A 22,936-nucleotide genomic window follows, 5' to 3' on the forward strand; every position below is an offset into this window, starting at 1 on the left:
GGCATTTTATTTTCCACAACTGAAAATAACTACATGATAGGTAAGAAGGCAGAGCGTCAAGTTCTGTATTTGGTACAGTTTGATGCATAACCTTTCATAATACCTATTTGGATTTGTGCTTTTGAAATGTTACAACAATATACTTGAGATTAAAAGGATATATTATTTTACCAGCAAAAATAATAGGGACATTTAGGGATCAATAGATTGTACTCCTTTAAAAAAAAAACACAAAGAAAAACAAACAAACCAACCAACCCCAAAAAACACACCACCACACCACTCTAAATTACACAGTGCCTACAGCCCAAAGTCACTGCTGTGCTGTATACTCAGAAATTTTGAGCTGTCACTCACATCTCCCATGCATGACTGCTGCATGCAGCACAATTCACTGGCTGTATTAACCATATCATATTATACCAATACATTCTTTTTGCATTTTCATTGCAGAGTACTCTTTTCTTTCCCATGACTGCCTGGAATTTTCTAACAGTTTTGTAGTTAATTCTTCAAGCCATTCTGCCCCAGATAAATTTTTTAATCCTTAAAATCCCAACCCAACCAAACAAAACTAGTTTTGATGTTTAAGATACATTGAGAATATCCCTCAACGATGTACATTTTTCATCTGCACCAGTTCTTTCCTTTTCTGATCATCTATGTCTGTCACTAAAGCAAGGTCACCTGTCCTTAAGGATGGACTGTCACAGGCAGAACTGCAATGGACTTGTGAAAATAGGACATACTCTTTAGCTTCCTTTAAAAATTCATTTCAGAATGAGAGGTTACCTGTTTTCTTAACTTCTGAATTCACTGCTGTGCAGAATTTATTACTCTGTTAGGATAGTGATGACAAATTAACACACATTCAGTTTTGAGGTTAAACTCTAACAGATGTATTCAGGTAGCATTTTATGTATCTCATCTTTGGGCACTGCCTTATTAATGCAAAACCTGTAACTTTGGGTTTGCTCTAGGTTATTGAAGTCATGATAAAAGTTACCATCAGAACTATAGTGGCAGAGAAGGCTGATTCATAAGATGCTGTCTAACATGTTGAACACTAGGCTTTATCATGATCTTTTAACTGCTGAGATTCTGTGATATTAATAATAGTAGAACATCTGAGAGAGAAACAGCTTGGGAGAGAATGTGTCCAGAGAAGGGCCACGAGGATGATCAGAGGGCTGTAGCTCCTCTCATAGGGGGATGGGCTGGAAGAATTGGTGTTTTTTCAGTTTGGAGAGGAGAAGGCTCCAAAGAGACCTTATTGCGTCCTTACAGTATCTGAAGGGGGCCTACAAGAAAGCTGGCAAGGGACGTTTTAGGGTGTCAGATAATAAGACTAGAGGAAATGGATCCAAGCTAGAGGAGGGGAGATTTAGATTAGATGTTAGGAAAAAGTTCTTCACCATGAGGGTGGCGAGACACTGGAACACATTGCCCTGGGAGGTGGTGGAAGTCCCTGTAAGTTTTTAAGGCCAGGCTGGATGTGGCTCTGGGCAACCCAATCTAGTGGAAAGTGTCCCTGCCCATGGCAGGGCGGTTGGAACTAGATTATCCTGGGGGGGACCCTGACAATTCTGTGATTCTGTGACAAAACATGAGGTTTTATTGAGAGTATGGAAATAATGGGGAGGTGTAGTATTTGTACTACCCCTGTGGAGGTTAAAAAATCAAAGGGAATCTTAAGAATCACACATATAAAGGAGTCCTTACTTTTAAAGGTTGCCTGCAAGATGTGCCAGGCATTTCAGATAAGATGGCTAAGTCCTCTGCCTACTGCATTTTACACTTGTTTATCTGCACTACTTGGCTTGTAGTTAGGATAGCAGATGCCTTTTACCTATCGTCTCCCAAGCAGGTCATCTTTCACATACAGTAGAGTCACGATGATTACATGAGAAGCATGAGACGCTCACTGCTATGGTCAATAAGCCATAATATTCTAAAATGAAACCATTAATATGGCTTAAAATAACAATCCCAGCAATCCTTCCTCCAGCCAGTGTCACATATAAAGCTTGTTATGTCTCCAAACAACCACAAGGTGACAGGCAATGCTGCCGAACAATTCCGTGAATCCAGCTAGTTACTTGTTTGGATGGTGAGATACACAATAACATTCAAAATTATTACATGGTCTGTGGTCATTTTTAATGCAGACTGATAATACTTGAAATTTCAGAAGCAGAAGAACCCTGACAGGAGGATACAGTGGTTGCATCTTAAGATCTTAAGGACTGAAAAAAAAAATAATTATAGAACTTGTTTTCCTAATAGCTTGTCAAAATTAATTTGGTTTGCTGCAGAATAGGGAGTGAACCCTTAAAAAAAATACAGAAAAGGCCACACTGTGAGGCCATAGATGCATTATCAGTTGGAAGCAATGGAAATAGAAAAGAAATAGACTCAGAAACAGGAGGGGGTGGGAAGTAGTCTACACTGTTTCCATGTGAAGAATTTATGTTGACAGAATTTTGAAAACAAGACCAAAAAGTCCGTGTATTAAACAGCATTTGCATAAGAGAGGTTATGTAATGTGTGATCCTCAATGAATGATTATCAGTGGCAGAACACCTCCATGAGGATTGCAGTAATCTCCACGGTTAAACCTGGTTCATGCAATGGACGTTCTATAGTGTTTTATTTTGCTTTGACACAACTTCAAGGATCTATACATGCAGAAATGTTTTTAACAGTGACACATTTACTGTCACAAACCAGGTCTTGTTCTGTAACCCTTGTTTTTTTCCCCTTTTATGTATAGGCTTACAAAATATTTACAGAAACACGCCTTCCAAATGTGAAATTCCATTGCACTTTAAAGCTAATATTTTATGAAAGAATAAGAAGTGGAGGGAATTTACACTGCGGTTTGGGTATGGCCTCTAAGGAATACAAAATTAAAGTGTACAGAAGATGCTTTATTTTATGCCCTGTACCAGCTTGTACAAATTATTACCGTTTGATCAGCTGTCTTCTTGAATTAATTATTTTTTGCAAGGGATATCTTTGAAGATCAGTTACAGAATTAAAAAGTAACAGTAACTAAGCAATTCTCAGTCTCATCATTACGGTTCAGAAGATGTTAACAGTTGTAAAGGGATAATTAGTGTAGTGTAATCCTCTTAGGAGGCTGCAGGCATTGAGCTAGATTTCTTTATAATTTGTATGTAGGCCTTCTTTATTCCATTAGAATTACAATAATTACAGACAGCAGTATGTATTTGCATTCTATCTGTCCACATTATGTTTGCTTTGCAGACTGAATACTGCACAATAAATGCAGAAGTAGAAATTTCTATTTTCTATTTAAATATCAACATGTTTGGAAGAACAGCCAAATCTTGGTTTTATAACTGTGCAAAATCTACTAAAAGAGGAAATGAAAACAGAAATAAGTGGCTTTCTGAAATCCCAAGCAATCAGAGAGAGCAAATACTGGAAGAGTTGGATGTTAACAAAGTGCTGTCATATTTGGTTTACAAGAGAGTCTTTTCCTTGGAGGAATACAAAGACATTTGGTCTCAGGAGAGCTACAGGAAGAGAACCGAGTATTTTTTAGATAAACTCTCCTTAAAAGGCCCCAGCGCTTTCTCTGCCTTTTGTTCCATTTTGGAGGAGGTCTGCCCTAACTTGCTGACATGCTTTCTCCTTGGCTACGAAGGTAAGGTCACTGCTCTAAAATGCTTAAGTGTATATTGACAATGTCTTGGAATCCTTTGACACGAATAGTTATTTGCTCTAATTAGTATTTACTTTCTCTCTTGCACTAAACAAGAGAGTATTTGCTGTCTTTATGATTCTATGTTATAAAAGAGATGAAAATTTTATTAAACATATAATTTCATTGTTATACTTTGGACATTTAAATTGTTTATCAACATCACTGCTACTATTGAGTAAGAGTCGTGATGGGGAAAAGGATTCCTGAGTACTCCTGATAATGCTTAGCTCCGAATGCTAACACTGATCTTTTGCTTTCTTTCCCATTTCTGAAATATTTAAAAAAGAGATTGAGAGGTTCTGTAAGCACAGTCCCTGAGTAATTGATCCCTTTCAGATTTTTCTTGTAAGTTACATTATTTTCTATACCTTTCTGTAAACACCTGCATGAAAAATACTGCATTTCTAAATAATAACAGTAAATTGAGGTTAATAAGAATATTATTTGGACATCAGGCACTACTCACACCTAACTGAGAAATAATGCTTTACAAGGTATTAGCAAAGATAACATGAAAAAATACGTGCAGTGTGTTTACAATTGTGTCCTAATGTCCTATTATTATTTTTTCATCTGTCATATTCCAAATTTGAGTCTTTCTAGTTAGAGTTTTCTCTGTAATGACTGCAGGTTATACTCGACCATTATATACAGAATATTCTTTTAGAATTTAATTAATTTCTGTTACAAATCCATTCAGTAACAAGCTTAAAATTATTCATATTACAAATATTTATAACTTAAAAAAAACAACAACAGTAAGTCTTAGTACTGTAATAATTTTAATAAATTAAATAACAAAAACTAAAATCTAAGCCCATCTTTACCTTTAAATAGCTGTAGTCTGTGTCCTCTCTTGAAAATCTAATTACTTTAAAAATTGACAGTTAGAGATCTAATTGCTCAAGAAGGGAACAGATATATAAGGATAATTTACTTATGAACAGATGCCCACTTAGTGTATCTTTTCAAGATTAATTTACAGTACGGGTTTATGGTAGTTACAAGAAAATCAAAGGGGCTTTACTAATGTTTTTGTGGATTTTAATACACATAGAATGTACTTCAGGGACAGTCATGTTATGAAAAGGCTGCTTATGGCCTCTTCACTCATTTATGTGTTGTTTTTTAAAGCATAATAATGTAAGTACTATGGAATATAAATACATTCTAAACCCAAGTCTTTTGAAATATGCATCCTCTGAATTAATTGCAGAGACAGAATAGGGAGGTTTTTATTCTATACCACCTAAACATTTCATAGGGAGGGTTTTATTCTATACCACCTAAATATTTCATGCTTTCATGGAGTAGGTGTAAATCTTCCAGTGGGTACAAGGTTTGGGGAGTAGCACTGTTGCAAAGGATGATAGCCTTCGGCAGTTGGGTGCAAGTCAAGGACTCCGTCTCCCTGACAACGTCATAGTAGATACAGTGAAAAAAGGAGAAAGCCAATGCTGCACATTTCCAAAAGAGTAAAGGATACTGCTGCAACAGTGTCCCCAATCTATTCTGTCTGTCTGTGCCTTGTGTAGGCAGAAAAATGCCTCAGGCTGCCTTAGCTCAGCCACTATTACACTCCTTTCTCCTTCCCCTCCCCCAGTAGCATACAGCAAATGTACAAAGCTACTTTTTGAATCTGTTATTGCTAATAATAATCTACTGCATAGTAGGAAAATAAAAACATGCTATATATTTACATTGTCATGCACATAATTTGTTGAAGTTCACACACACATATGTTGTAGATTCCATTACATGGGTTATGCATTATAGATTTTCCATGCATTTTCAATGTATGGGTCAATTTTGATAAAGCCTGTTACAAAGGTACACAGAAAGGTATGATGAAAAAGAACATGGTTTATTATTTCCATTAATTTTCTTCTCCACTCAATAAAAACTAGTTGATAGGACAAAGGAATCAAAATGTAAGGAATACTGTCTAGATGCATGATAAGTTGCCAAGCTTGTGCTATGAGATTTCCACACCTCAGCTACCACAGCAGTTGTGTGCCATCCTGAGCACTGTACGTGTTAAAGAGACTCTTCATGGCAGGCTGACTGACCACATAGAATAGAATCAATCCCTATTATTGATCAACTGCATGTACAGCAGGGGCTGATTTCTGTTTTCTGGACCTGCCCATGTTGGCAGATATAGGTATTTTAATATGTTGACTTCATGCCCTACAGAAAGAATCATTTGACAGGTGCTGGAAATGTGGCATGGTTCCAAAAGGTCACTCAAGTCTCCAGACTGCTAGTAAACTGCCAGTGAAATGTGGCCAGTGAATGATGTACACTTTCATGGAGCTCATTTAACATAATTTTGAACTCGTTTGTACCATTACTTTAAAGAATTACACCATTGGCAGTCTAAAAGGTATTATAGCAGTGCTTATTCTTTATAGCAATATTTATTCTTTATAGCAGTATTTATTCTTCAAGGCACTAGTGACTTGATTCTTCAACTCTTCTAAAATTCTCTTTATAGTATAAAGCAAAACTCCTAATGACTCCACTGGGATAAATATTTGTATGATACAGTAGGAAAGCAGTTCTCCATTGGCCAGGCAGTAGTTTATAGGGAGTGAGAATTTCAGTCTTATTTCCGAAGTTCCTATACATTTTCTGACCTGTACCTCTCAAGTTTACTGGAAATATGAATATGGAAACAACTTTATCTAGAAAAGTAAAAAAAAATAAATTATCTTTACCTAAACCAGACACTTACCCAAGTGCAACATCACAGACAATTACATCAAACTGCAGTTGTGATTTTTGTACCATGACTCAGTTATTAGAGAATTCTTTTTATGTTCTCTAGACCATATGCATAGACGACTCCCAGCATTACCAGAGCAAACAAAACTGGGGGCTGTATCAGAGATGGAGCTGCATGAAACCTCTCAGATGAGTGACCAAGAAGGAAGCCCTTCTGCTGAGGAGCAACTGAATCAGTCATTCAACAGATACAGGTTAAAATTTTCAATGTTGTGATGTCTTTAATGATCACAATATTTGCTGCCATTTAGTTTCATGTAAGTGAAGTACACCACTTATGCTTTTAAGAAGTTTTAAATTTGCAACTGATTTTAATTGTAATTTCTATAGTGTGATTCTATTCTGTATAATGAACATTTTTTGATGTTGATGAGTGCTGGGGGTCACCTCTAGTCTTTACTAGAAGTATTCAGTATTGATGTAATGCATTGATGACACTGCTGGTTTTCAGTGTTCAAGGACTAAGTATGTAAGTAGAAATAGGTTTTACTCAAAGTTTATCAAAATGTGACAGTTAATATCACTTTTCCTGTTGTTTTTATGCATTTTAAGAGGAATAGAAACTCAGTAAGACCTATTAAGAAGAGCATGTAACTTGATGCCTGCTGGCTTACTGGGATTTAAGTCCTTGCTTCAGAGATTTGAACCTAAAAAGAGGCACAACCCAAACTTTATAAAGTATTAAAATGCTGCATTCTATGTAGATAGCATTCATTTCAGGCACTAGTAATTGTGTGTTTGGAATCATGCTTTGCTTTGTTGAATAAGGAGTCTAGCTGAGAATGGACTAGAGTGCTCAATAGCTCATTAGGTGTTACAAAATACTGTGGATAATTTATATATGTCCAGCTGTGACAGAAACTTAGATTTTTAAATACAGTAGTTAAAAACTGTACTGCTGTTTTGATGTGTCAGTAGCATATAAACAGCAAATTATGAAGCCTTTAATACCTCTGCACGTCTAGGTTGGTTTCATTAAGTCTCAGCTAGGGATAGATTACACCAACTTGTAGTAAAACACTGTGAAGTCTTTGAAGTGATTGAAAGAATTGTGGCTGTAAGAGATTAGGTTTATCTTGAGCAGCAGTGAAATGTGAAATGGTAATAGAATATGAATACACTTGATACAATACAGCATGAAACCAAATTGTACAGTATGGGCTGATCGATACCCACGACTAGTGAAATACTGGTCAGAACTCTTTTCTCCATTTAGGTTCACAATAGTTCCAGGAGTCCTGTAGTCATTCATAATCTAAGTTTGTGCCATTTGGCTCTAAATAGATCCATTCTGTAGCACTGTCCTGTAATATCACAAGACATTTCACTTACACAATGAAACCAATTAAGAAATTACTACAGCTAAAAAAAAAATCTTTAGGGAAATAGTAGACAAATAAGAAAGCTTTCTTGAAGGCATTCTATGCTAGAAGTATTTGATAGGTCTTAAAAAAAAAGAAAAAAAAAGCAACCAGATAGCATAAAAGAGGACAATATCAGTATTTGCAGAGTCAGGGAGTAGTCTCACTACAACATCTTTATATACATTCGACCTGGTCAGACATCATATGGTGTATCAGTCCTGTATACATCATGGAAGAAATAAATGATGCTGGGACTATACTCTCCCTGCAGTGTATCAGTGTTAGGTGTGGCAATTGATCCAGCCACAGAAGTCACACAGCAAGAAGGTAATAGTCCCCTCTGTTGGAAACAGAATTCAATGAGAAGACAAACTGGTGTGCAACAGCACACAATTTACTTTAACACCTGGGGAAAAAAATATACCTTGACACCAGACCATAAAAAGTGCCAATCTTTCCACACCTTCATCTCCTCACTCTCATCTCCTCCACCCAAGAGAAAAATATAATAGTTAACTGGCTTATGCTAGCTTTTAAAATGCCACACTTGTGCACTGGAAAGAAAATCTTACACAATTGACGTGGTATTTGTGAAGAGTCTCACGTGCTTGTAACAACTCATGAAAATGACACCACCGCTGTGAATAAAACAATGTAGCTGGAAGCAAAGCAATTGTGCCACCTGCATGTATTTTGCATACATTCACACATTACAAACCGCAGTTGCAAGGTCCCTATCAATATGGCAAGCAACCAGAGATAAAAAGTACCATCCATAAATACAAGAGCGCACAACTACAGGATGCATAAAGATAGCTAGGAATACATAGCAGTAGTTAGAAAAGAAGAGATTAGCACAAAGAGAAAATGGAAAATAGATTTATTTCCCCTTTCCCAATATTTGTAAATATTCTTAGCCATTTGTACAGTATTTTTTTTCCAGTGACAGAGAATGTCAGACCCATAGACACTCTGAGGCCAAGAACTTCTTGCCTCTGAAGTAAATGACAAAATTATAGATAAGGTTAGTGGGAGCATCGTGATGAGCTAGAGGCCTTTCATAATACAGATGATAAGAGATGTGACACCATTACAGAGCAACTGCGAAGATATGTTTTTATATTCAGGTTTATACCAGAGTCTTATCACTGCAGAATGGATGGTACATGTGGCTACTTCACACGTCTGGGAAGAGCAAAATCACCTTAGTTCTAAACAATAAGATGATCCTGTTACTTGAGAGTCAGTCAAACATAGCCATTACATAAGCAGTCAGTAAACTACCTTGGCCAAAAAGAAAACAAAATTAAAGATGCGAAAGGTGTGTGGATTCACACTCATTTTGGCACTTAAAGGTAAAAGCCCTGGTAAGGGCACCCTGCTCACAATTTCCCCTTCTGAGTCAGCTCCAGCATTTCTGATGAATATCATAAAAATATGATCTTTAAAACTAGTGAAACTGAGTAACTTGCATACTGTGATTTGGTCTAGGACTTCACAGGGCAAGCATCTTATCTACAAATACGTTCACAAAGATGCCAGACAGAAGTAGTGTATGGCATGTCTTCTGCAAACCAGTGTTAAGGACATGTGCTTGGTCTGGTTTTGGATCAGAAAACATTTGTCCCTGGTTCTGTTTATTATCAGTGCTGTAGTTTTTATCTGAGAATACCCTCTCCAAAAAAGACAATCTCTGTTAGGAAAGTGGGGGGAATTATAGACTGGGTCAGTAATTGCCTGCATGTGATCACAAAGTAATTAGTACTGCATTCAACAGTCTTTTTGTTGTTGGTGGTGGGTTTTCTTAAAACTGCTTTCATATATCTTTTAAAGCATCACTGAACATCTGGTGATTTGATGCTGGCCCTGTAAAAATCACGCAGATGACATAAAAGGAATTAGTACAATATTTTCCTCTAGGTTTTTGTTTTCTCCTCCAGCAACAGTTTTTATTCTCTTATTGGTTGAGAACTCTCCAGTGACAGTAATAGTACATACATGTGTTGGTTACCCCTGTATTAAGAAGAGATTGTCACATCTGTCAAAGAAGTTATCAGAATAAGTAATACCCAACTGTGAAAATCAGTTACTATTTTTGCAGGTTTTATAACATAAGTAATTTGTTTTTACACTGCAGGCAATGAGGTTTTTGCACACAGCATTTCCATTTTCATGTAAATGGGTTATGTTTATGTGTACACATGCTTTATAGTACATGTAATTAATTTGTATTTGAAGCCTGCTTTATGGATTTCCCAGTTACACAAAAAATTTTGGAATGGCTCAGTTCTATGGTAGAATATACCTCTGTAAATCTATTGGAATTGTATTTTACACCTTTTAAAGAAATGGGTTTTCAGCATTTGAAGTTCAACATTTTGCAACAAAAAGAGAAAGCTTAAGTGTGACAAAACTTCACTGCTAATTATAAATCCTGTGGGAAGGGAGACAGTCACTGCTTTACATTAGATAATAAAGAACAGCATGTACAAATCATGTACACAGAGACATGCAGAGAGAAACAGATTTTTACTATTTATTTGCATGGCCATGTATATTGGCATCTGACACCTCTAAACTTCATTATTAATCTAGGAATTAGAATGTTTATGTCATTTTGCCATGTGCTTCCTGTTCCTTCAGAAACTTGGTAAGAGCACAGGGAATACTATTGAGAAAAATAAATTCATGCCTTACTCTCAGCACTATTGAGGATAAAGACCCAATTATCTCCCAAGGCACTGTAGTCTAGCACTTACAGAACAGCTACTTGTATTTTTCTTTAAGATGTCAATCTGATGCTTAGAAATTTAAATTATTATTTAACTTCTTACTATTTCATCATATAAATATCAGATTATCTATACTCTATGTTAGACTGAAAAGTTTATGGTCTGCCTAAATAACTTCAACATTTTGTTTTCTAATTAAAAAAACCAACAATAACAAACAAAACAAACCACCAAAATTAGTACATTCACTGTAACACAGAAGGTGTTACAGTATCAGGCTTATTGAATGAATGTAGTAAATTGGCCCTTTCTTATTTTCCATACTATTTCTAAAGTACTAGCTCAGAACTCCCTTCAACTTTTTACTTTAGAGATAGAATTAGTTTTCTTTGATGTGAATACTTAGTAAAATAATAATTGACAAACAAAATCTAAAAAAGGCCATGTTGGATATAAAACTGCAAAGACACTGTTTCAAATATCTTCCATCCTACTCAATCAAAATCACTGGATTCAAAAAGCTGTGTCTGAGACACTGTGTGCACAATCCAGGGCCATAAATAGCCTTGTTATATTTAGATGTGCAAGGTTATTCTGTCAGTTACATATTTATTGAAAGCAGAAGGATGCTTTCTCCATCATCAGTCATCATCCTCATCGTATCAAGCAGCAACTATGTAGCACTCAGCAGTTAATACTGAAAATTTAAGATACCGGCCTCCGATCGAGTCCTGTTAAATTTGGCCACTAGATGGTATAATAGCACAGTTGTTTAAAAATTCATTGGCTACCTATTTGAAATTGTTGCTCTGAAAGATTGATTAGAATTGTAATAATAAAACATCTAGGAGTAAGGACTTGTTTGCCCAGTTTTCCTGTACACCAAACACACACACACAAATAAAACAGAATACCTGTAAGAGGTTTAAAAGCATTTCTTGGTTAGACTTGCTAATATCACCTACTAAGCCTTACCAACTAATACAAATGTTAACAATGATGTTTCAAAGACACAGTGGAAAATACTGCCTTTCCTTCATTGGACGTGCTAAACACAATGCTCTTTGGAGTCTCTGCTCCCCAGACAGCAAAATAGCATCCAAATACAACTCAGTGAAAGTACAAGCCCAAATTCAGAGGCAGTAATTTTCACACTTCTAGAATTTGCAGATGATTCCTTGCTGACTTGGAAACATTCATACCCAGTTTCCATATGCAAACCACAAAATTAAGTGTACTGTAGCGGTAAACCAAGCCCATGAACCAAATGAAAAACAATAAGCCATTTAAACGTTTGGGGTTTAGCTGTTTTACTAACTGTTGCTGGTATACTCACTTCCAACAGTTTATATATAGCTCCTTTTTTTTCATGCATATATCAACCCAATAATATTTTCATTGAATTTCTGCCTCTCTTTTATGTAGTTTCTTCACTAAACTGCTCTATTAGGTCCTATCTTATTGGGTCACAAGGCTGTATACTGTTAAAATTCCTTTACTCTAACATAATCTTTCTATGCCCTGATGAATTCCTTTGGCAAAGACTGTTAGCATCCTACCTTCTACTAGAAGGGATACTTCTGAAGCTTATTCTTTTTTACATGTGAGTCTTCATGTATCTGATCGCATGAAGGGGCTACGTAACGTATCAGTAAAACCACAATAGAGGCAAAGGTCATGGGGCTGGACCACATCTAGAAAAATTCCTTCTCCAGAGGACCTCAGTGAATGCAGAATCTTGGCAGAAAATGCACAGACCTCCACTGCTGGGAAATGACAAATAATCCCCTCACTTCCTGACCAGTGTGTCAGGCAGAGATAAACCAGAAGTCACAGATCAGGTTGATTAGCTCTGGCTTTTATGCAGGATCACATTGCAAGAGACAGAGCATAATACAGCACTGCAAATGATTTGCATGTGTGAGGGCTGAGATAAGAGACCACAGCTCTGTAACATCCCACAGACTCTTTCTGGATACCACATTCTCCAGCACCCGTAACCATGTCCTCTCCCAAACTTTAAACCATGTGAACACAGTGATAATACAGAGAGAATTCATCAGTGGAATTCTGCAGGAGATTGATTCTTCTTAACAAATTCAAAAATCAGTTGGAAGAAGGTCTTAGCAATGAGGTGGAAAATTTTGTTGAGGATAGATTTTTATTCAGTGTGGGACGTGTGAGATGGAATGCATGGAACTGTAGATGAGCCTTAAGAATCAGTAACTGGGTAACAAAATGGCATAGGAAATTTAGTGTAGAAAAAGATGAAGTTGGGTACACAGGCTAAAGTGTTCTTGGCTTTATGAATATAGTGATGAGCTCTGAGCTGCCTGTTACTACTGAGAAGTGGAAGTTTGGGATCATGTCAGATAGGCAGTTTAATAAAAACAACAACTCAGTGCATGGCAGCAATCCAAAAATGCAAATGCTCAGAATTGGTCGGTAAGGAAAAAAGAACAAAACAGGAAATAGTTATGGCAGTCTATAGTGTCACACTTGAATACCACATGCTGTTCTTGAAAATAGTACCTTAGATCTGAAAAAGTTCAGAGAAAGGCAATGATGATCAAATGGTTGCACAGAATGGTTGCCATAGGGAAAAATAAGTGAGCAGGCTGGAACTCTTTATTCTGGAAAAGAAACAGCTTATGTGTGGAGATAAATAAAAATAAAAAAAGGAAAGAGAGGGTGACAGTTAAAGGATCAGATATACAAGTATACAAAACTAGGCTGAAGTAGGATACACTGAACATGACAGCATCCACTGTTTCTAAAAGGTATCCATGGAGCTGTTAGGTTCTGCCTAGTTGTGCTTTTTGTTCAGTGATGCAACAGGATAAGGAAGCAGCTTCACGATTAGTTGGATCCCCCTTGTTTAAATTTTCCCTCTCCCTGATGAGGTGAAAAGCCAGGCCAGGCTTGCAATGGCAGTAAGATGGTGACAAGGAAGTCCTCCAAATTAGAAGGTTCTTAGATGTACCACTTTTCATTCATTTTTTTTGTTAATGACTAATTTGTAAGATGAATGAAATTAACTAACCAGTCAGCAGACAATTCAGAGTAACCACAGGCTCGATCCAAAGACAGAAATGAAGGACACTGTACTTTTAGAACATGTATCAGAATGCACCAGCTAGCACTTCACAGAAACTATACTTTTAATTGTTAGTAAATACAGCAAGTATTTACTTAAGTACTTAAGTACTTACTTAAACAAATGTGCAGAGAATCTGAAGTATATCAGTTTCTAATGTGATGCTTTGAACTATGACCAGGAAACATCATCACTGAAATCCAGACATGAGAGTCTTCAGACATAAATGCACTTTCTTACCTGTAATCATCTTTACAATACTAATGTAGTAATTCCTCTGTAGAAATGCAAAGCAGCATTCCAGTCAACCCTCAGGTGCTGCCAATGCCCTGTGGTGTTTTTGAAAGGCAAAAGTGGTTATGCTCTGTAAAGACCAGTTTTGTATGTTAAAATTAATACCCTTTATTCTGCAAGTAGGCTCATAAGCTTAAATGATACTACTATTCTTCCTTGCCCCTACCAAACTTGCTGTAGTGTAAACCCAGATACGGACTAAACATAGACATGAATGGTCATGTTCGTCTTCGCATTTGAATCATTCAGACTGTCATTGACAACAGAAAGCAAGTCCTGCTTTCCTGATGGAATTTATGTAGAAAGACTCTGTAAAAGAAACTTCTTATGGATGATGCACCTCTTCGTAGAGAGTCTTCTGCTAGAGAGGATGTATTAAGCCAGTGCAATTAAGAACCAAGAAAAGCAAACCCAGCCATTTTTTGCCAGCAATTACTGAGACAAAACTGTACCTGGCTTTCTTCAAGGATGTGCTACTTGGCATGCCCAAGTCATTGCCAACATCACTGCTGTGAGGTTTCCATCCCTAATTCTGAATGTATTTTTAGTGCAAACATGTTATGTAAATTAGGAGCTAATACAGCAGGAAATATGCATGTGGAGAAGGCTTTATTCACTTTATGTCTCATTCCAAATGACTTTCAGGAGAATTAGATTTTGATGAACCAATGATTGCACTACTATGCTGCTTGACCATCTGATGTTTTTATGACATGCATCAACAATAAAAAATTAGTATCGACATACCTCACAATTGTTACCAGTTAGCTTGTGGCTTTTGGCATCACAGCAGTCATGTCAAGGTCAATTTATCCAGTACTACTGGCTTATTTGACAGGAAGATGCTCATCTCAGTTTGGAACCTGGAACAGACAAGCCATTTCTATAGTCAGCAGTAGACATAAGTGTAAAGAAAAATGAAAGGTAAGAAAATAAAAGCAAATAAAGATGCCAGAAGTGTCTTTCCCAAGTAATTTTTGAATTTCCATTTTAGAAATACCTTAATTTTTCCAGTCTGTTACTGGAATTTCTTGCAATGGTTGACACCTTAGCCAAGGGAGGTTATAGCCAGGAGGGGGTTGGTGTCTTCCCCCAGGCAACCAGCACCAGAACAAGAGGACACAGTCTCAAGCTGCACCAGGGGAAGTTTAGGCTCGAGGTGAGGAGAACGTTCTTCACAGAGAGAGTTGTTAGCTGTTGGAATGTGCTGCCCAAGGAGGTGATGGAGTCACTGTCCCTGGAGGTGTTCAAGAGGAGATTGGATGTGGCACTTGGTGCCATGGTTTAATAGTCATGAGGTCTTGGGTGACAGGTTGGACTTGATGATCTTTGAGGTCTTTTCAAACCTTATTGATTATATGATTCTATGATTACCAGATACTGTAGTTAATTGTTTTTTTAAGTATAGTAAGTCATAATAAAGTCAAGACTGTTTCTTACCCTGCTCAGCTCAGGGTAATCGCTTGCATTTTCCTCTATATAAACTGTCACTTCTGTAAACTTCTACCTTTGCTACACAAAATGTAAAATATAACAAGTTCTGAGATACTGTGGATAAGTAAAAGGCACTTCTGACAGAAGTAGCAGTTGCTTATGTAAGCTAAATGTACTTACACAGAATTTAGTTTTCCATAAAAGATACCCACTGTGGTAACCATTACCATAGCAATGCATTATGCATGCATCCTGACATAATATTGCAAGCCTCAAAATATCCAGAACCCAGTTATCTATTCTCCCTGGAATTCTGCATATAACAAGACCAGTAAAAGGATGAAGGTAACTTTTGGCCTTGAAAACATTTTTTCTGATCTGTGAATTTCCCCAATTTCTGTCTTCTGTTGTTAATTAGTTGCAGCCTCCCACTAACTTATTTTTGGCCATTCTTGGCTAGGAATGCCCAAAAGATTGTTCTTTGCATCAGAAGAGTCAGGGTACTGCAGTAATCCAGCTGAATACCATACTTGGGGAGTTGTGATGGGGCTACTACATGCATATTAATCTATCTTTCACCTTTCCAGTGAGATATTTTTGCATTAGGTATGCTTTCCAGGTACATTTTGCACTGGTATAGTAGCTCAGATACAGACAAGGGAATTGGGCCTTAGAACTGCCTGTCCGGCCAGCCAGTTAGTATTCTCATCTTGGGATGATTCTTCCCTCCTTGAATGGTCTCCTTATAAAAGTGAGGGGGGTTTAGCAAAGATTAATAAAATGGAAGTGTCAGTTCTGAGAAGGGCTATGTGTGAGAGAAGGTGGATTTAGTAGGTACATCCACTGTTACTGTGCCAACTGACACTTGGAATATGCATACATTGTTATAATTATTTAATTTACATTTAAACCACTCCTTGAGTAAGTGATCATAACAAAAGCTTTTCAAGGAAGCAGTCTGTCTTAAGACCTGGCTGTAGTTAGAAAGATTACCTCTATGTAAATTTACATATTCACTGCTACAACTCCACCCTGACAGCATTGAATCATAAAATTGCCTGAAAATAATTCTTCTGATAGTCTGTTGGCATATGCTCTGCTTGCACACTGGGGGATAAATGTATTAAAACATATATAATAGCATCATCTAGACCTTTCTGTTATTGCAATACTTCCATAAAGATACCCATAGATTGTAAGCAATTCTAAGTTAGAATTCATGCCTACCAGTCTCACCTGGGAAATCCAGGCACCGATGTCATACAAATAACACTAGGAACAAAACTACCAAAACCCAAATATTCAATTTGGGGGGGGGGGGGGAAATATTGTTTATTGTTGATTTTTGGTATCGTTCATATTCATACAGTGTTCTGGAAAATTCTGTGTTGGATATTGCATGAGTAGTCACAGGCATTTATGCACAGATCTTTTAGAGTTCTTGCAGTGAAAGTTTATGTAGGTGTTTACTGTGGAAGATAAGGATTTCTCTAGAGGTACATAATCACTTAAAGCAGCATTTTGATCATTCAAATTACTCTCCCCACCCCCCCCACACTGATCTATAAATAAGAAATTGTACTATCCACAAACTTGGAAATAAAGAAAAGCATTAAACTTGGAATATTTTTTAGACAGATATATTGACCCTGATACCCATTCTTCACTGCACTTTAAGTGGAATGTTGAACACACACACACACACACGCAAAATGACAGTACAGGCATTGCAATCTTCAGGATGTTCTACAAAGCCAGAAGAAATATGACAAACACAGACACAGGATTGTGAATTGATTTTAGAAGGGATCAAATAATTTGTAACCATTGTCCAGTCTCAAGATTAATTTAATGATTTTTGAGAAAGCTGTACATTAGTCTGCATTGGCAATACAACACTTGTGAAAAATGGTCAAATAATTTTTTGTGAGAGGATCAGAGATTTTATCTTTCACTTACATGTTTTCTTTATGGTGCATAAGTCACAGCCATAAAAATGATCTTGAATGCTTCAATTCAAGACAATTTATTTTCACAATAAAGTCTTCCCCACAACTTAAGTTTCAATGATAAATATGAACTTTTCCACCTCCTGTTTAACCTTGTTTACTGACATAAGTAAGGATTTGGGAAAGAAGTCTGAGGGTAATAACATTACAGTTTTGGTGGTTTGTTAAAGAGTTTAACATCAAAACCAACTTTAATTTCCCTGCAATATTGTAAACCCATGCCTAACAGAACAGTGTTGAGAAGAAACATTTCCTAGAAAGAGTCTATCCCTAGTAAAGTCTAAAGGTAAGGCAGCTGTGGTAATACAGGTAGTGCATCCTAGAGACTGTAGTGCTGGTGCAGGAAAATAAAACACAACCTACTCTTCACTGTCTGCATGGCTTTACAAGAAGACTAAACACCCCCAAAAAGTAGATAAAATCACATGAGTAGCAATAGTCTACATTATATTTGCCAAAATAACTTTGAAGCATTACCTGAAGAATTTCAGAATGCAGTGGATCCTCATCTACTGGTTCTGCTTTCTATACAGATACATGTCCTACTGTGCCAACCAGTCCCATGGCTTTAGTAAGACACAATCAGTCACCTATTCCAGGAACAGTTTGGTACTTTCTGTGCACTGATTCCTATAATTTCCTTCCTTCTCAAGGTTACTTTCTCAAATCCAAATAAAAGGAGCAAAATAAATATACCAATTGGAAGTTTCAGTGTTTCTTAAATTTATAATGTTCTTAGAAATCTCCAATGTTAAGAAAATAAAAATACTTTCTACCACGTTGTATTTAAAAATAATACAGTGAGGTTGAAATTAGTTATTTAATGTTAAAAATTAAATGCTTTTTATCCTAGCATTACTGATTTATTTTTTATTATTATTATTATTTTTTCTTCTTTATGATTCAAATACCACAGAATATCTTAAATATGTTTTCTGATAGATCTGGGGCAGCAAATCCCTTCTGGACATTTATCTCTGAAATTACATTGAGAGGAATAAACAGCTGTCGGGAATATAAATGCTAACTCATCAGAATGCTGACTCAGTGCTGTAGATATCAAAATATGTTCATACACTGCAGAGGTAACATGTCATACACCAACTAGTCATATTTTATGTTGGACAACCATAAAACCAGTTGAACTAAAATGCTGGAACAAAACTAGGGAGTAGAAGTCAAATAATAAATAGGGAAAATGTTAAGATTCTTGTCAAGACCTGCTGTATGACTGAAAAAATACTATCAAACCCAGGATTTGTTAATCTGTCTTCTGTGGTAACAAACCTACTCTCTAACAAGGAGGATCTCCTGAATCATCATGTGATTAAAGACCTGCCTCTGTCTTTTTGCAATTAGTAGAATTTATTGATTTTGTGGAAGCAGGACTTGGCAATGAATGAACTGGACAATCATTCATTAATGTCATATTTATGCTAAGGCATAAGAGACGTTGGTCCAATTTTGTCACTAAATATGAGCTGAGTGCTAGTGACTTTTTGTACTGATATTTCTGAAGGGTAGAAATTTGATTCAGGACAAAATGACTGTATTTTACTAAAATATCTGATGTTCTGCCAAGAGATGTGAGGGTTTTTTTGGTTTTTTTTTCAAGTAAGTTTTGTTCTGGTAATAATTCTCTTAGAGAAATAACTGCTATCTAGGCATCTTTTCAGGACTTTTCATCCAAACTAAATTTATCTTTGACACCTTAGGTCAACTATTTCCACTTTAGTTTTAGCCCTTTGTAGTCTGTGGCAAAGATTAAGGTTCAGTCTGGACTTTTGTCCAAGCAAGTATTGACCTGGACTAGTATGTTTCTCTGTGTTTCCTGGTGGAAAACTCACCTCATATTAATGCATTTCTTGCTTCATATTCCCAAACTGTACATATATATGAATATAGTGTATATATTCCTAAAAATTTCCATGGTGGCTGATTTTCCCTTCCATATTTCTTTACTGATCTGCATCCAAGCCTTGTGGCAGGCACATCCCTTACAGAATTCCACCTATATCTTATAAAAGGACAAATGTCTAGTCCTCTGGATATACTCTCTGCCACAGGTCCTGCAGAAATGCTGCAAAGAAAGAATTTGCTTTTCAAAAGTGTGACCCTGGGCATTACTCAGCAATGATGGCTGTCAAAGGGAAAGAGAAAAAGGGGGCAAGAAAATGTCTTTTGAAGTATTACATTAAGGCTAGAGTCTTTTCACTGAACCTCCTCTGCCAAAAGAGAATTTAAAAGCAGAAAATCATAGGCACTACATAAAAAGGAATCTTTCTAAAGCCACGTGATGATAGAATACAGGTTTATTTCTTACAGAAATCAAAACATTCGTAAAGATGTCCTAAAGCATAGAAGCATAGAATTCCTTTTTAAATTTTGTAACCTCAAGCTTAATCCCTTTATTTGTATTTCAGCTCTTCAAGTATTCCGAATTTCTCAAGCCAGAATCTTTCCAGGCAGCAGAATTTTTCTGCTGGGCTCCCTGATTCTGTGGCATGCTAACTTATCACGCAGTTTCACAGCGCAGCCCTAGGTTCTGCAAAATCCAATCTAGAGGCATTGTTTTATTGCCCAAGGTAACGTAGTCTTGTTTTGTAAACTGAGTGAAATTTGCCCTGTACTGGCATGTTAGGCCTTCTGGTTCCAAATCATCCAGCTGTTACTAATTTGTTATGTAGCTAGTATCTCATTGTGCTGCATGTTCTATGAGCAGATATATCAATATGCTTAATATATCAATATGCTTAATAGCCTGTAACATAATAAAATAGTTATGCAGATTTTATAGGACAAGACTGCATCTTCAAGCTTACCATACCTGATTTCTTTTGGCATGAGAAATTACTTACCTGAGCATATTTCTGTATTTAGTCCTTGGACATATTTGTTAAAAACCTGTGAAGCAGACACTATTTACTGTAAAATAATTACCATAATTTAAATTTCTGACTTGTGCTCAGTATTGTTTTTCTTTGTTTCACTTAAGAAACAAAAAACCCAACCCTGTACATCACTCTCTTTTGTTTTGTTGTTTTTCCTTGACATAATCTTGCATGTGAAAAATAAAAGGAACTCTTTCCTATTATAATCCTACACACAATATCTGTGATCTTGCCTCATAAACATCCTGGCTTATGGAAGATTTGGTGGTTTGGAAAGATGGTTATCTCGCCCACACTTTCACATCTGGCACCAAGATCAGCACAGATAGAAAGAATCTGAAGCAATTTAACCTCTTGCTCTAATTCCAACTTCTGTTGAACAGCCTTTCTTCAGCTGTTCTGCTTGCAAATTAGCTTAGGCTTTCTTATGTCATGGTAGTTCTAATCCTTCTAGTTAGGGACATGTTATCCAGTGTCAGCTCCAGGACAAGATTTTCATCTTAGCTGTGCACATTCTTTCTTCAGAATTCGTAGAAAATTACAGGTTTATATGTTTATATTTTTATTAGCATCTTTATTTTAATTGTTCTTGCATAGATATGGGACAGTGAATAGTTTCTGAAGGGGGCTTTTTACCTTGAGTGATCCTGCCAAATAACCTTCATTTATTCAGACTTGGCCCATGACTTCTAATTCTCTGCTTTAGCTTTCTCGTTTGTCCTAACAGTAAGCCTTGGGCTTGCCACCAATCTTAGTGGGACTTTAAGAGGCTCATCTTCTCAGAGATCTGACTGGATTATGCAATTCTCTTCCATCTTCCCTTCTGACTTTCTCCTGCTCCTTTAATTTACCTCCTGCACTGTAGGAGGTTCATAAATTTTCCAGGTTTCCTAGACCTTCTGTTGTGAACTTTTTGGCCTGAATTTCACATTCTCTGTATCAAGTTTATTCCCTATCCATTTGGCAGTCTAGTTTCTCCAGATACCTTGGGAAGTTTTACCCTGCCCAACAGCAGTTAATGACAATGTCTAGTCCCAGCTTCTGGCACTGCTCTTTGGGACTCTGGAGAATGTGGTAGTGAAACCTGATTAAGTACATTTGGAGCCATGCGATAGTTCCATGTGATAAAAATAAAGATTGAGCATCACCATTTAGGATCAGCTCCTCGAAGTGGCTTTAAAAGTGACTTGTCTTTACCACTGACTCTTTTAAACAAAAAATAGGGTTGATTCTCACCTGACACTAGATTTTCTGATAGCTTTCTACATCCAGCAAGTAAAACTCTGTCAATGTAAACTCTTCAAGTAACAGGAATTTTCAGAGTGCCAGTGCCACAGGATAATAAAAACCTGGCACAGAGACATTGCTGTCATGGAGAAATGTTAGGTTGTTGCATTAACTAATAACACTAGATGAATTAATCAGTTTGCTTGCTTTTCTTTGCTACCACCCTGGTAGGCTGTGATTAAGTTCTCTATTGCTGGATAGGCTGAAGTTTTTCTTTGTCGTGTTGGTTTATATGCTTGTTTTTCTCTTGTCAATACAATCCTCATTCTATTCTTGGGCCTCCATAGGCATCTCCCTGTAAGTGTTACACTTCTGATAAAGAAGTGTAAGAACAGTCACAGTTTCCCTTGGGAGGCATTTGCTCATTCTTTTTATCTGGATCACTTAAAATCTTCAAAGACCAGCTGTACCTGAGTATTAATGCTCTTTCAGAACCATATGTTTCCCTTCTGCATAAAACCCATGTAAGGGGGACGCTTACATAAAATCTTGCTGCAAATTATTGCCACGTGTTCCTTCTGCAAGGGATAAAGGATAAGGAACAAGCAGTAACACACAATCTTAATCAACCCATGGAAGATATAAGAAATCCTATAGGATATTTTAAAATGGCTAGATCTTTCCCTTGCCTTCTTCCAACCCTTCCCTAAAGTAATGGTAAGTGCTGCCTGCAAATAGCCCCTTGTCTGTTCTGCTAAGTAGAAAATATAGCCAGCTCTTTTAGAACTAGGTGCAGCTGCTTTTTATTGATGTGTTCCTCAGCTACACACCTGAGAATATTACATATTGTGTTATCTGCTGCTACACACAGTGCACAGGAACATGGTGGTTGCTTGATAAAGGAAAATTATTACATCACATCTATCCCACTCTGCAGCATTTTGAATCATATTCTACTTATGACTTTTGCCCATTGGCTTCCTCTACTTTACAAAAGCAAATATGCCATCATTACTAGTAGAGCTGCACAAAAATAAAGACAATAGGCAACAGGCAGGCAAAAGAGGGTAATTTAGATTCCATTTCAAAGTTGTCTATTTCCTGAGTTTGTTCATCCCTGTCATATTTTTCTCCTATTCTTCACTTGAATTTTCTTGTAATTTTACCAATAGTTGTTACTGAAACACTGGTAAGAGGACATATATTTCTTTTACAGACAAATGTGAAAAAAAGAACCTCTTTATGAAACATCTGTAAACCTTGTTCATATAAAGAGAGCTCAGTTACTCATAAGACTACAGAAAATTGGCATGTACGAGCCAGTTGACGGAACTCCTCTTTTCTTTACGTTGACAAGGGTACATAAAA

The 22,936-nt window shown here is 36.7% G+C and overlaps 1 protein-coding gene across 1 annotated transcript in view; it reads left to right on the forward strand.

Annotated features, from left to right (window-relative positions):
• The first annotated feature begins 3,268 nt into the window (after positions 1-3,268).
• TJP1 (tight junction protein 1) overlaps positions 3,269-22,936 on the forward strand; it is a 188,113-nt gene continuing 168,445 nt past the window's right edge. The window contains exons 1-2 of the mRNA XM_054169232.1: positions 3,269-3,673; positions 6,564-6,714. Of these exons, the coding sequence (XP_054025207.1) occupies positions 3,331-3,673; positions 6,564-6,714 (494 nt within the window). The 5' untranslated portion in view covers positions 3,269-3,330. The remainder of the gene's footprint in view (positions 3,674-6,563; positions 6,715-22,936) is intronic.

This window comes from Dryobates pubescens, chromosome 17 (genome assembly GCF_014839835.1).
Source record: "Dryobates pubescens isolate bDryPub1 chromosome 17, bDryPub1.pri, whole genome shotgun sequence".
Taxonomy (NCBI): domain Eukaryota; kingdom Metazoa; phylum Chordata; class Aves; order Piciformes; family Picidae; genus Dryobates; species Dryobates pubescens.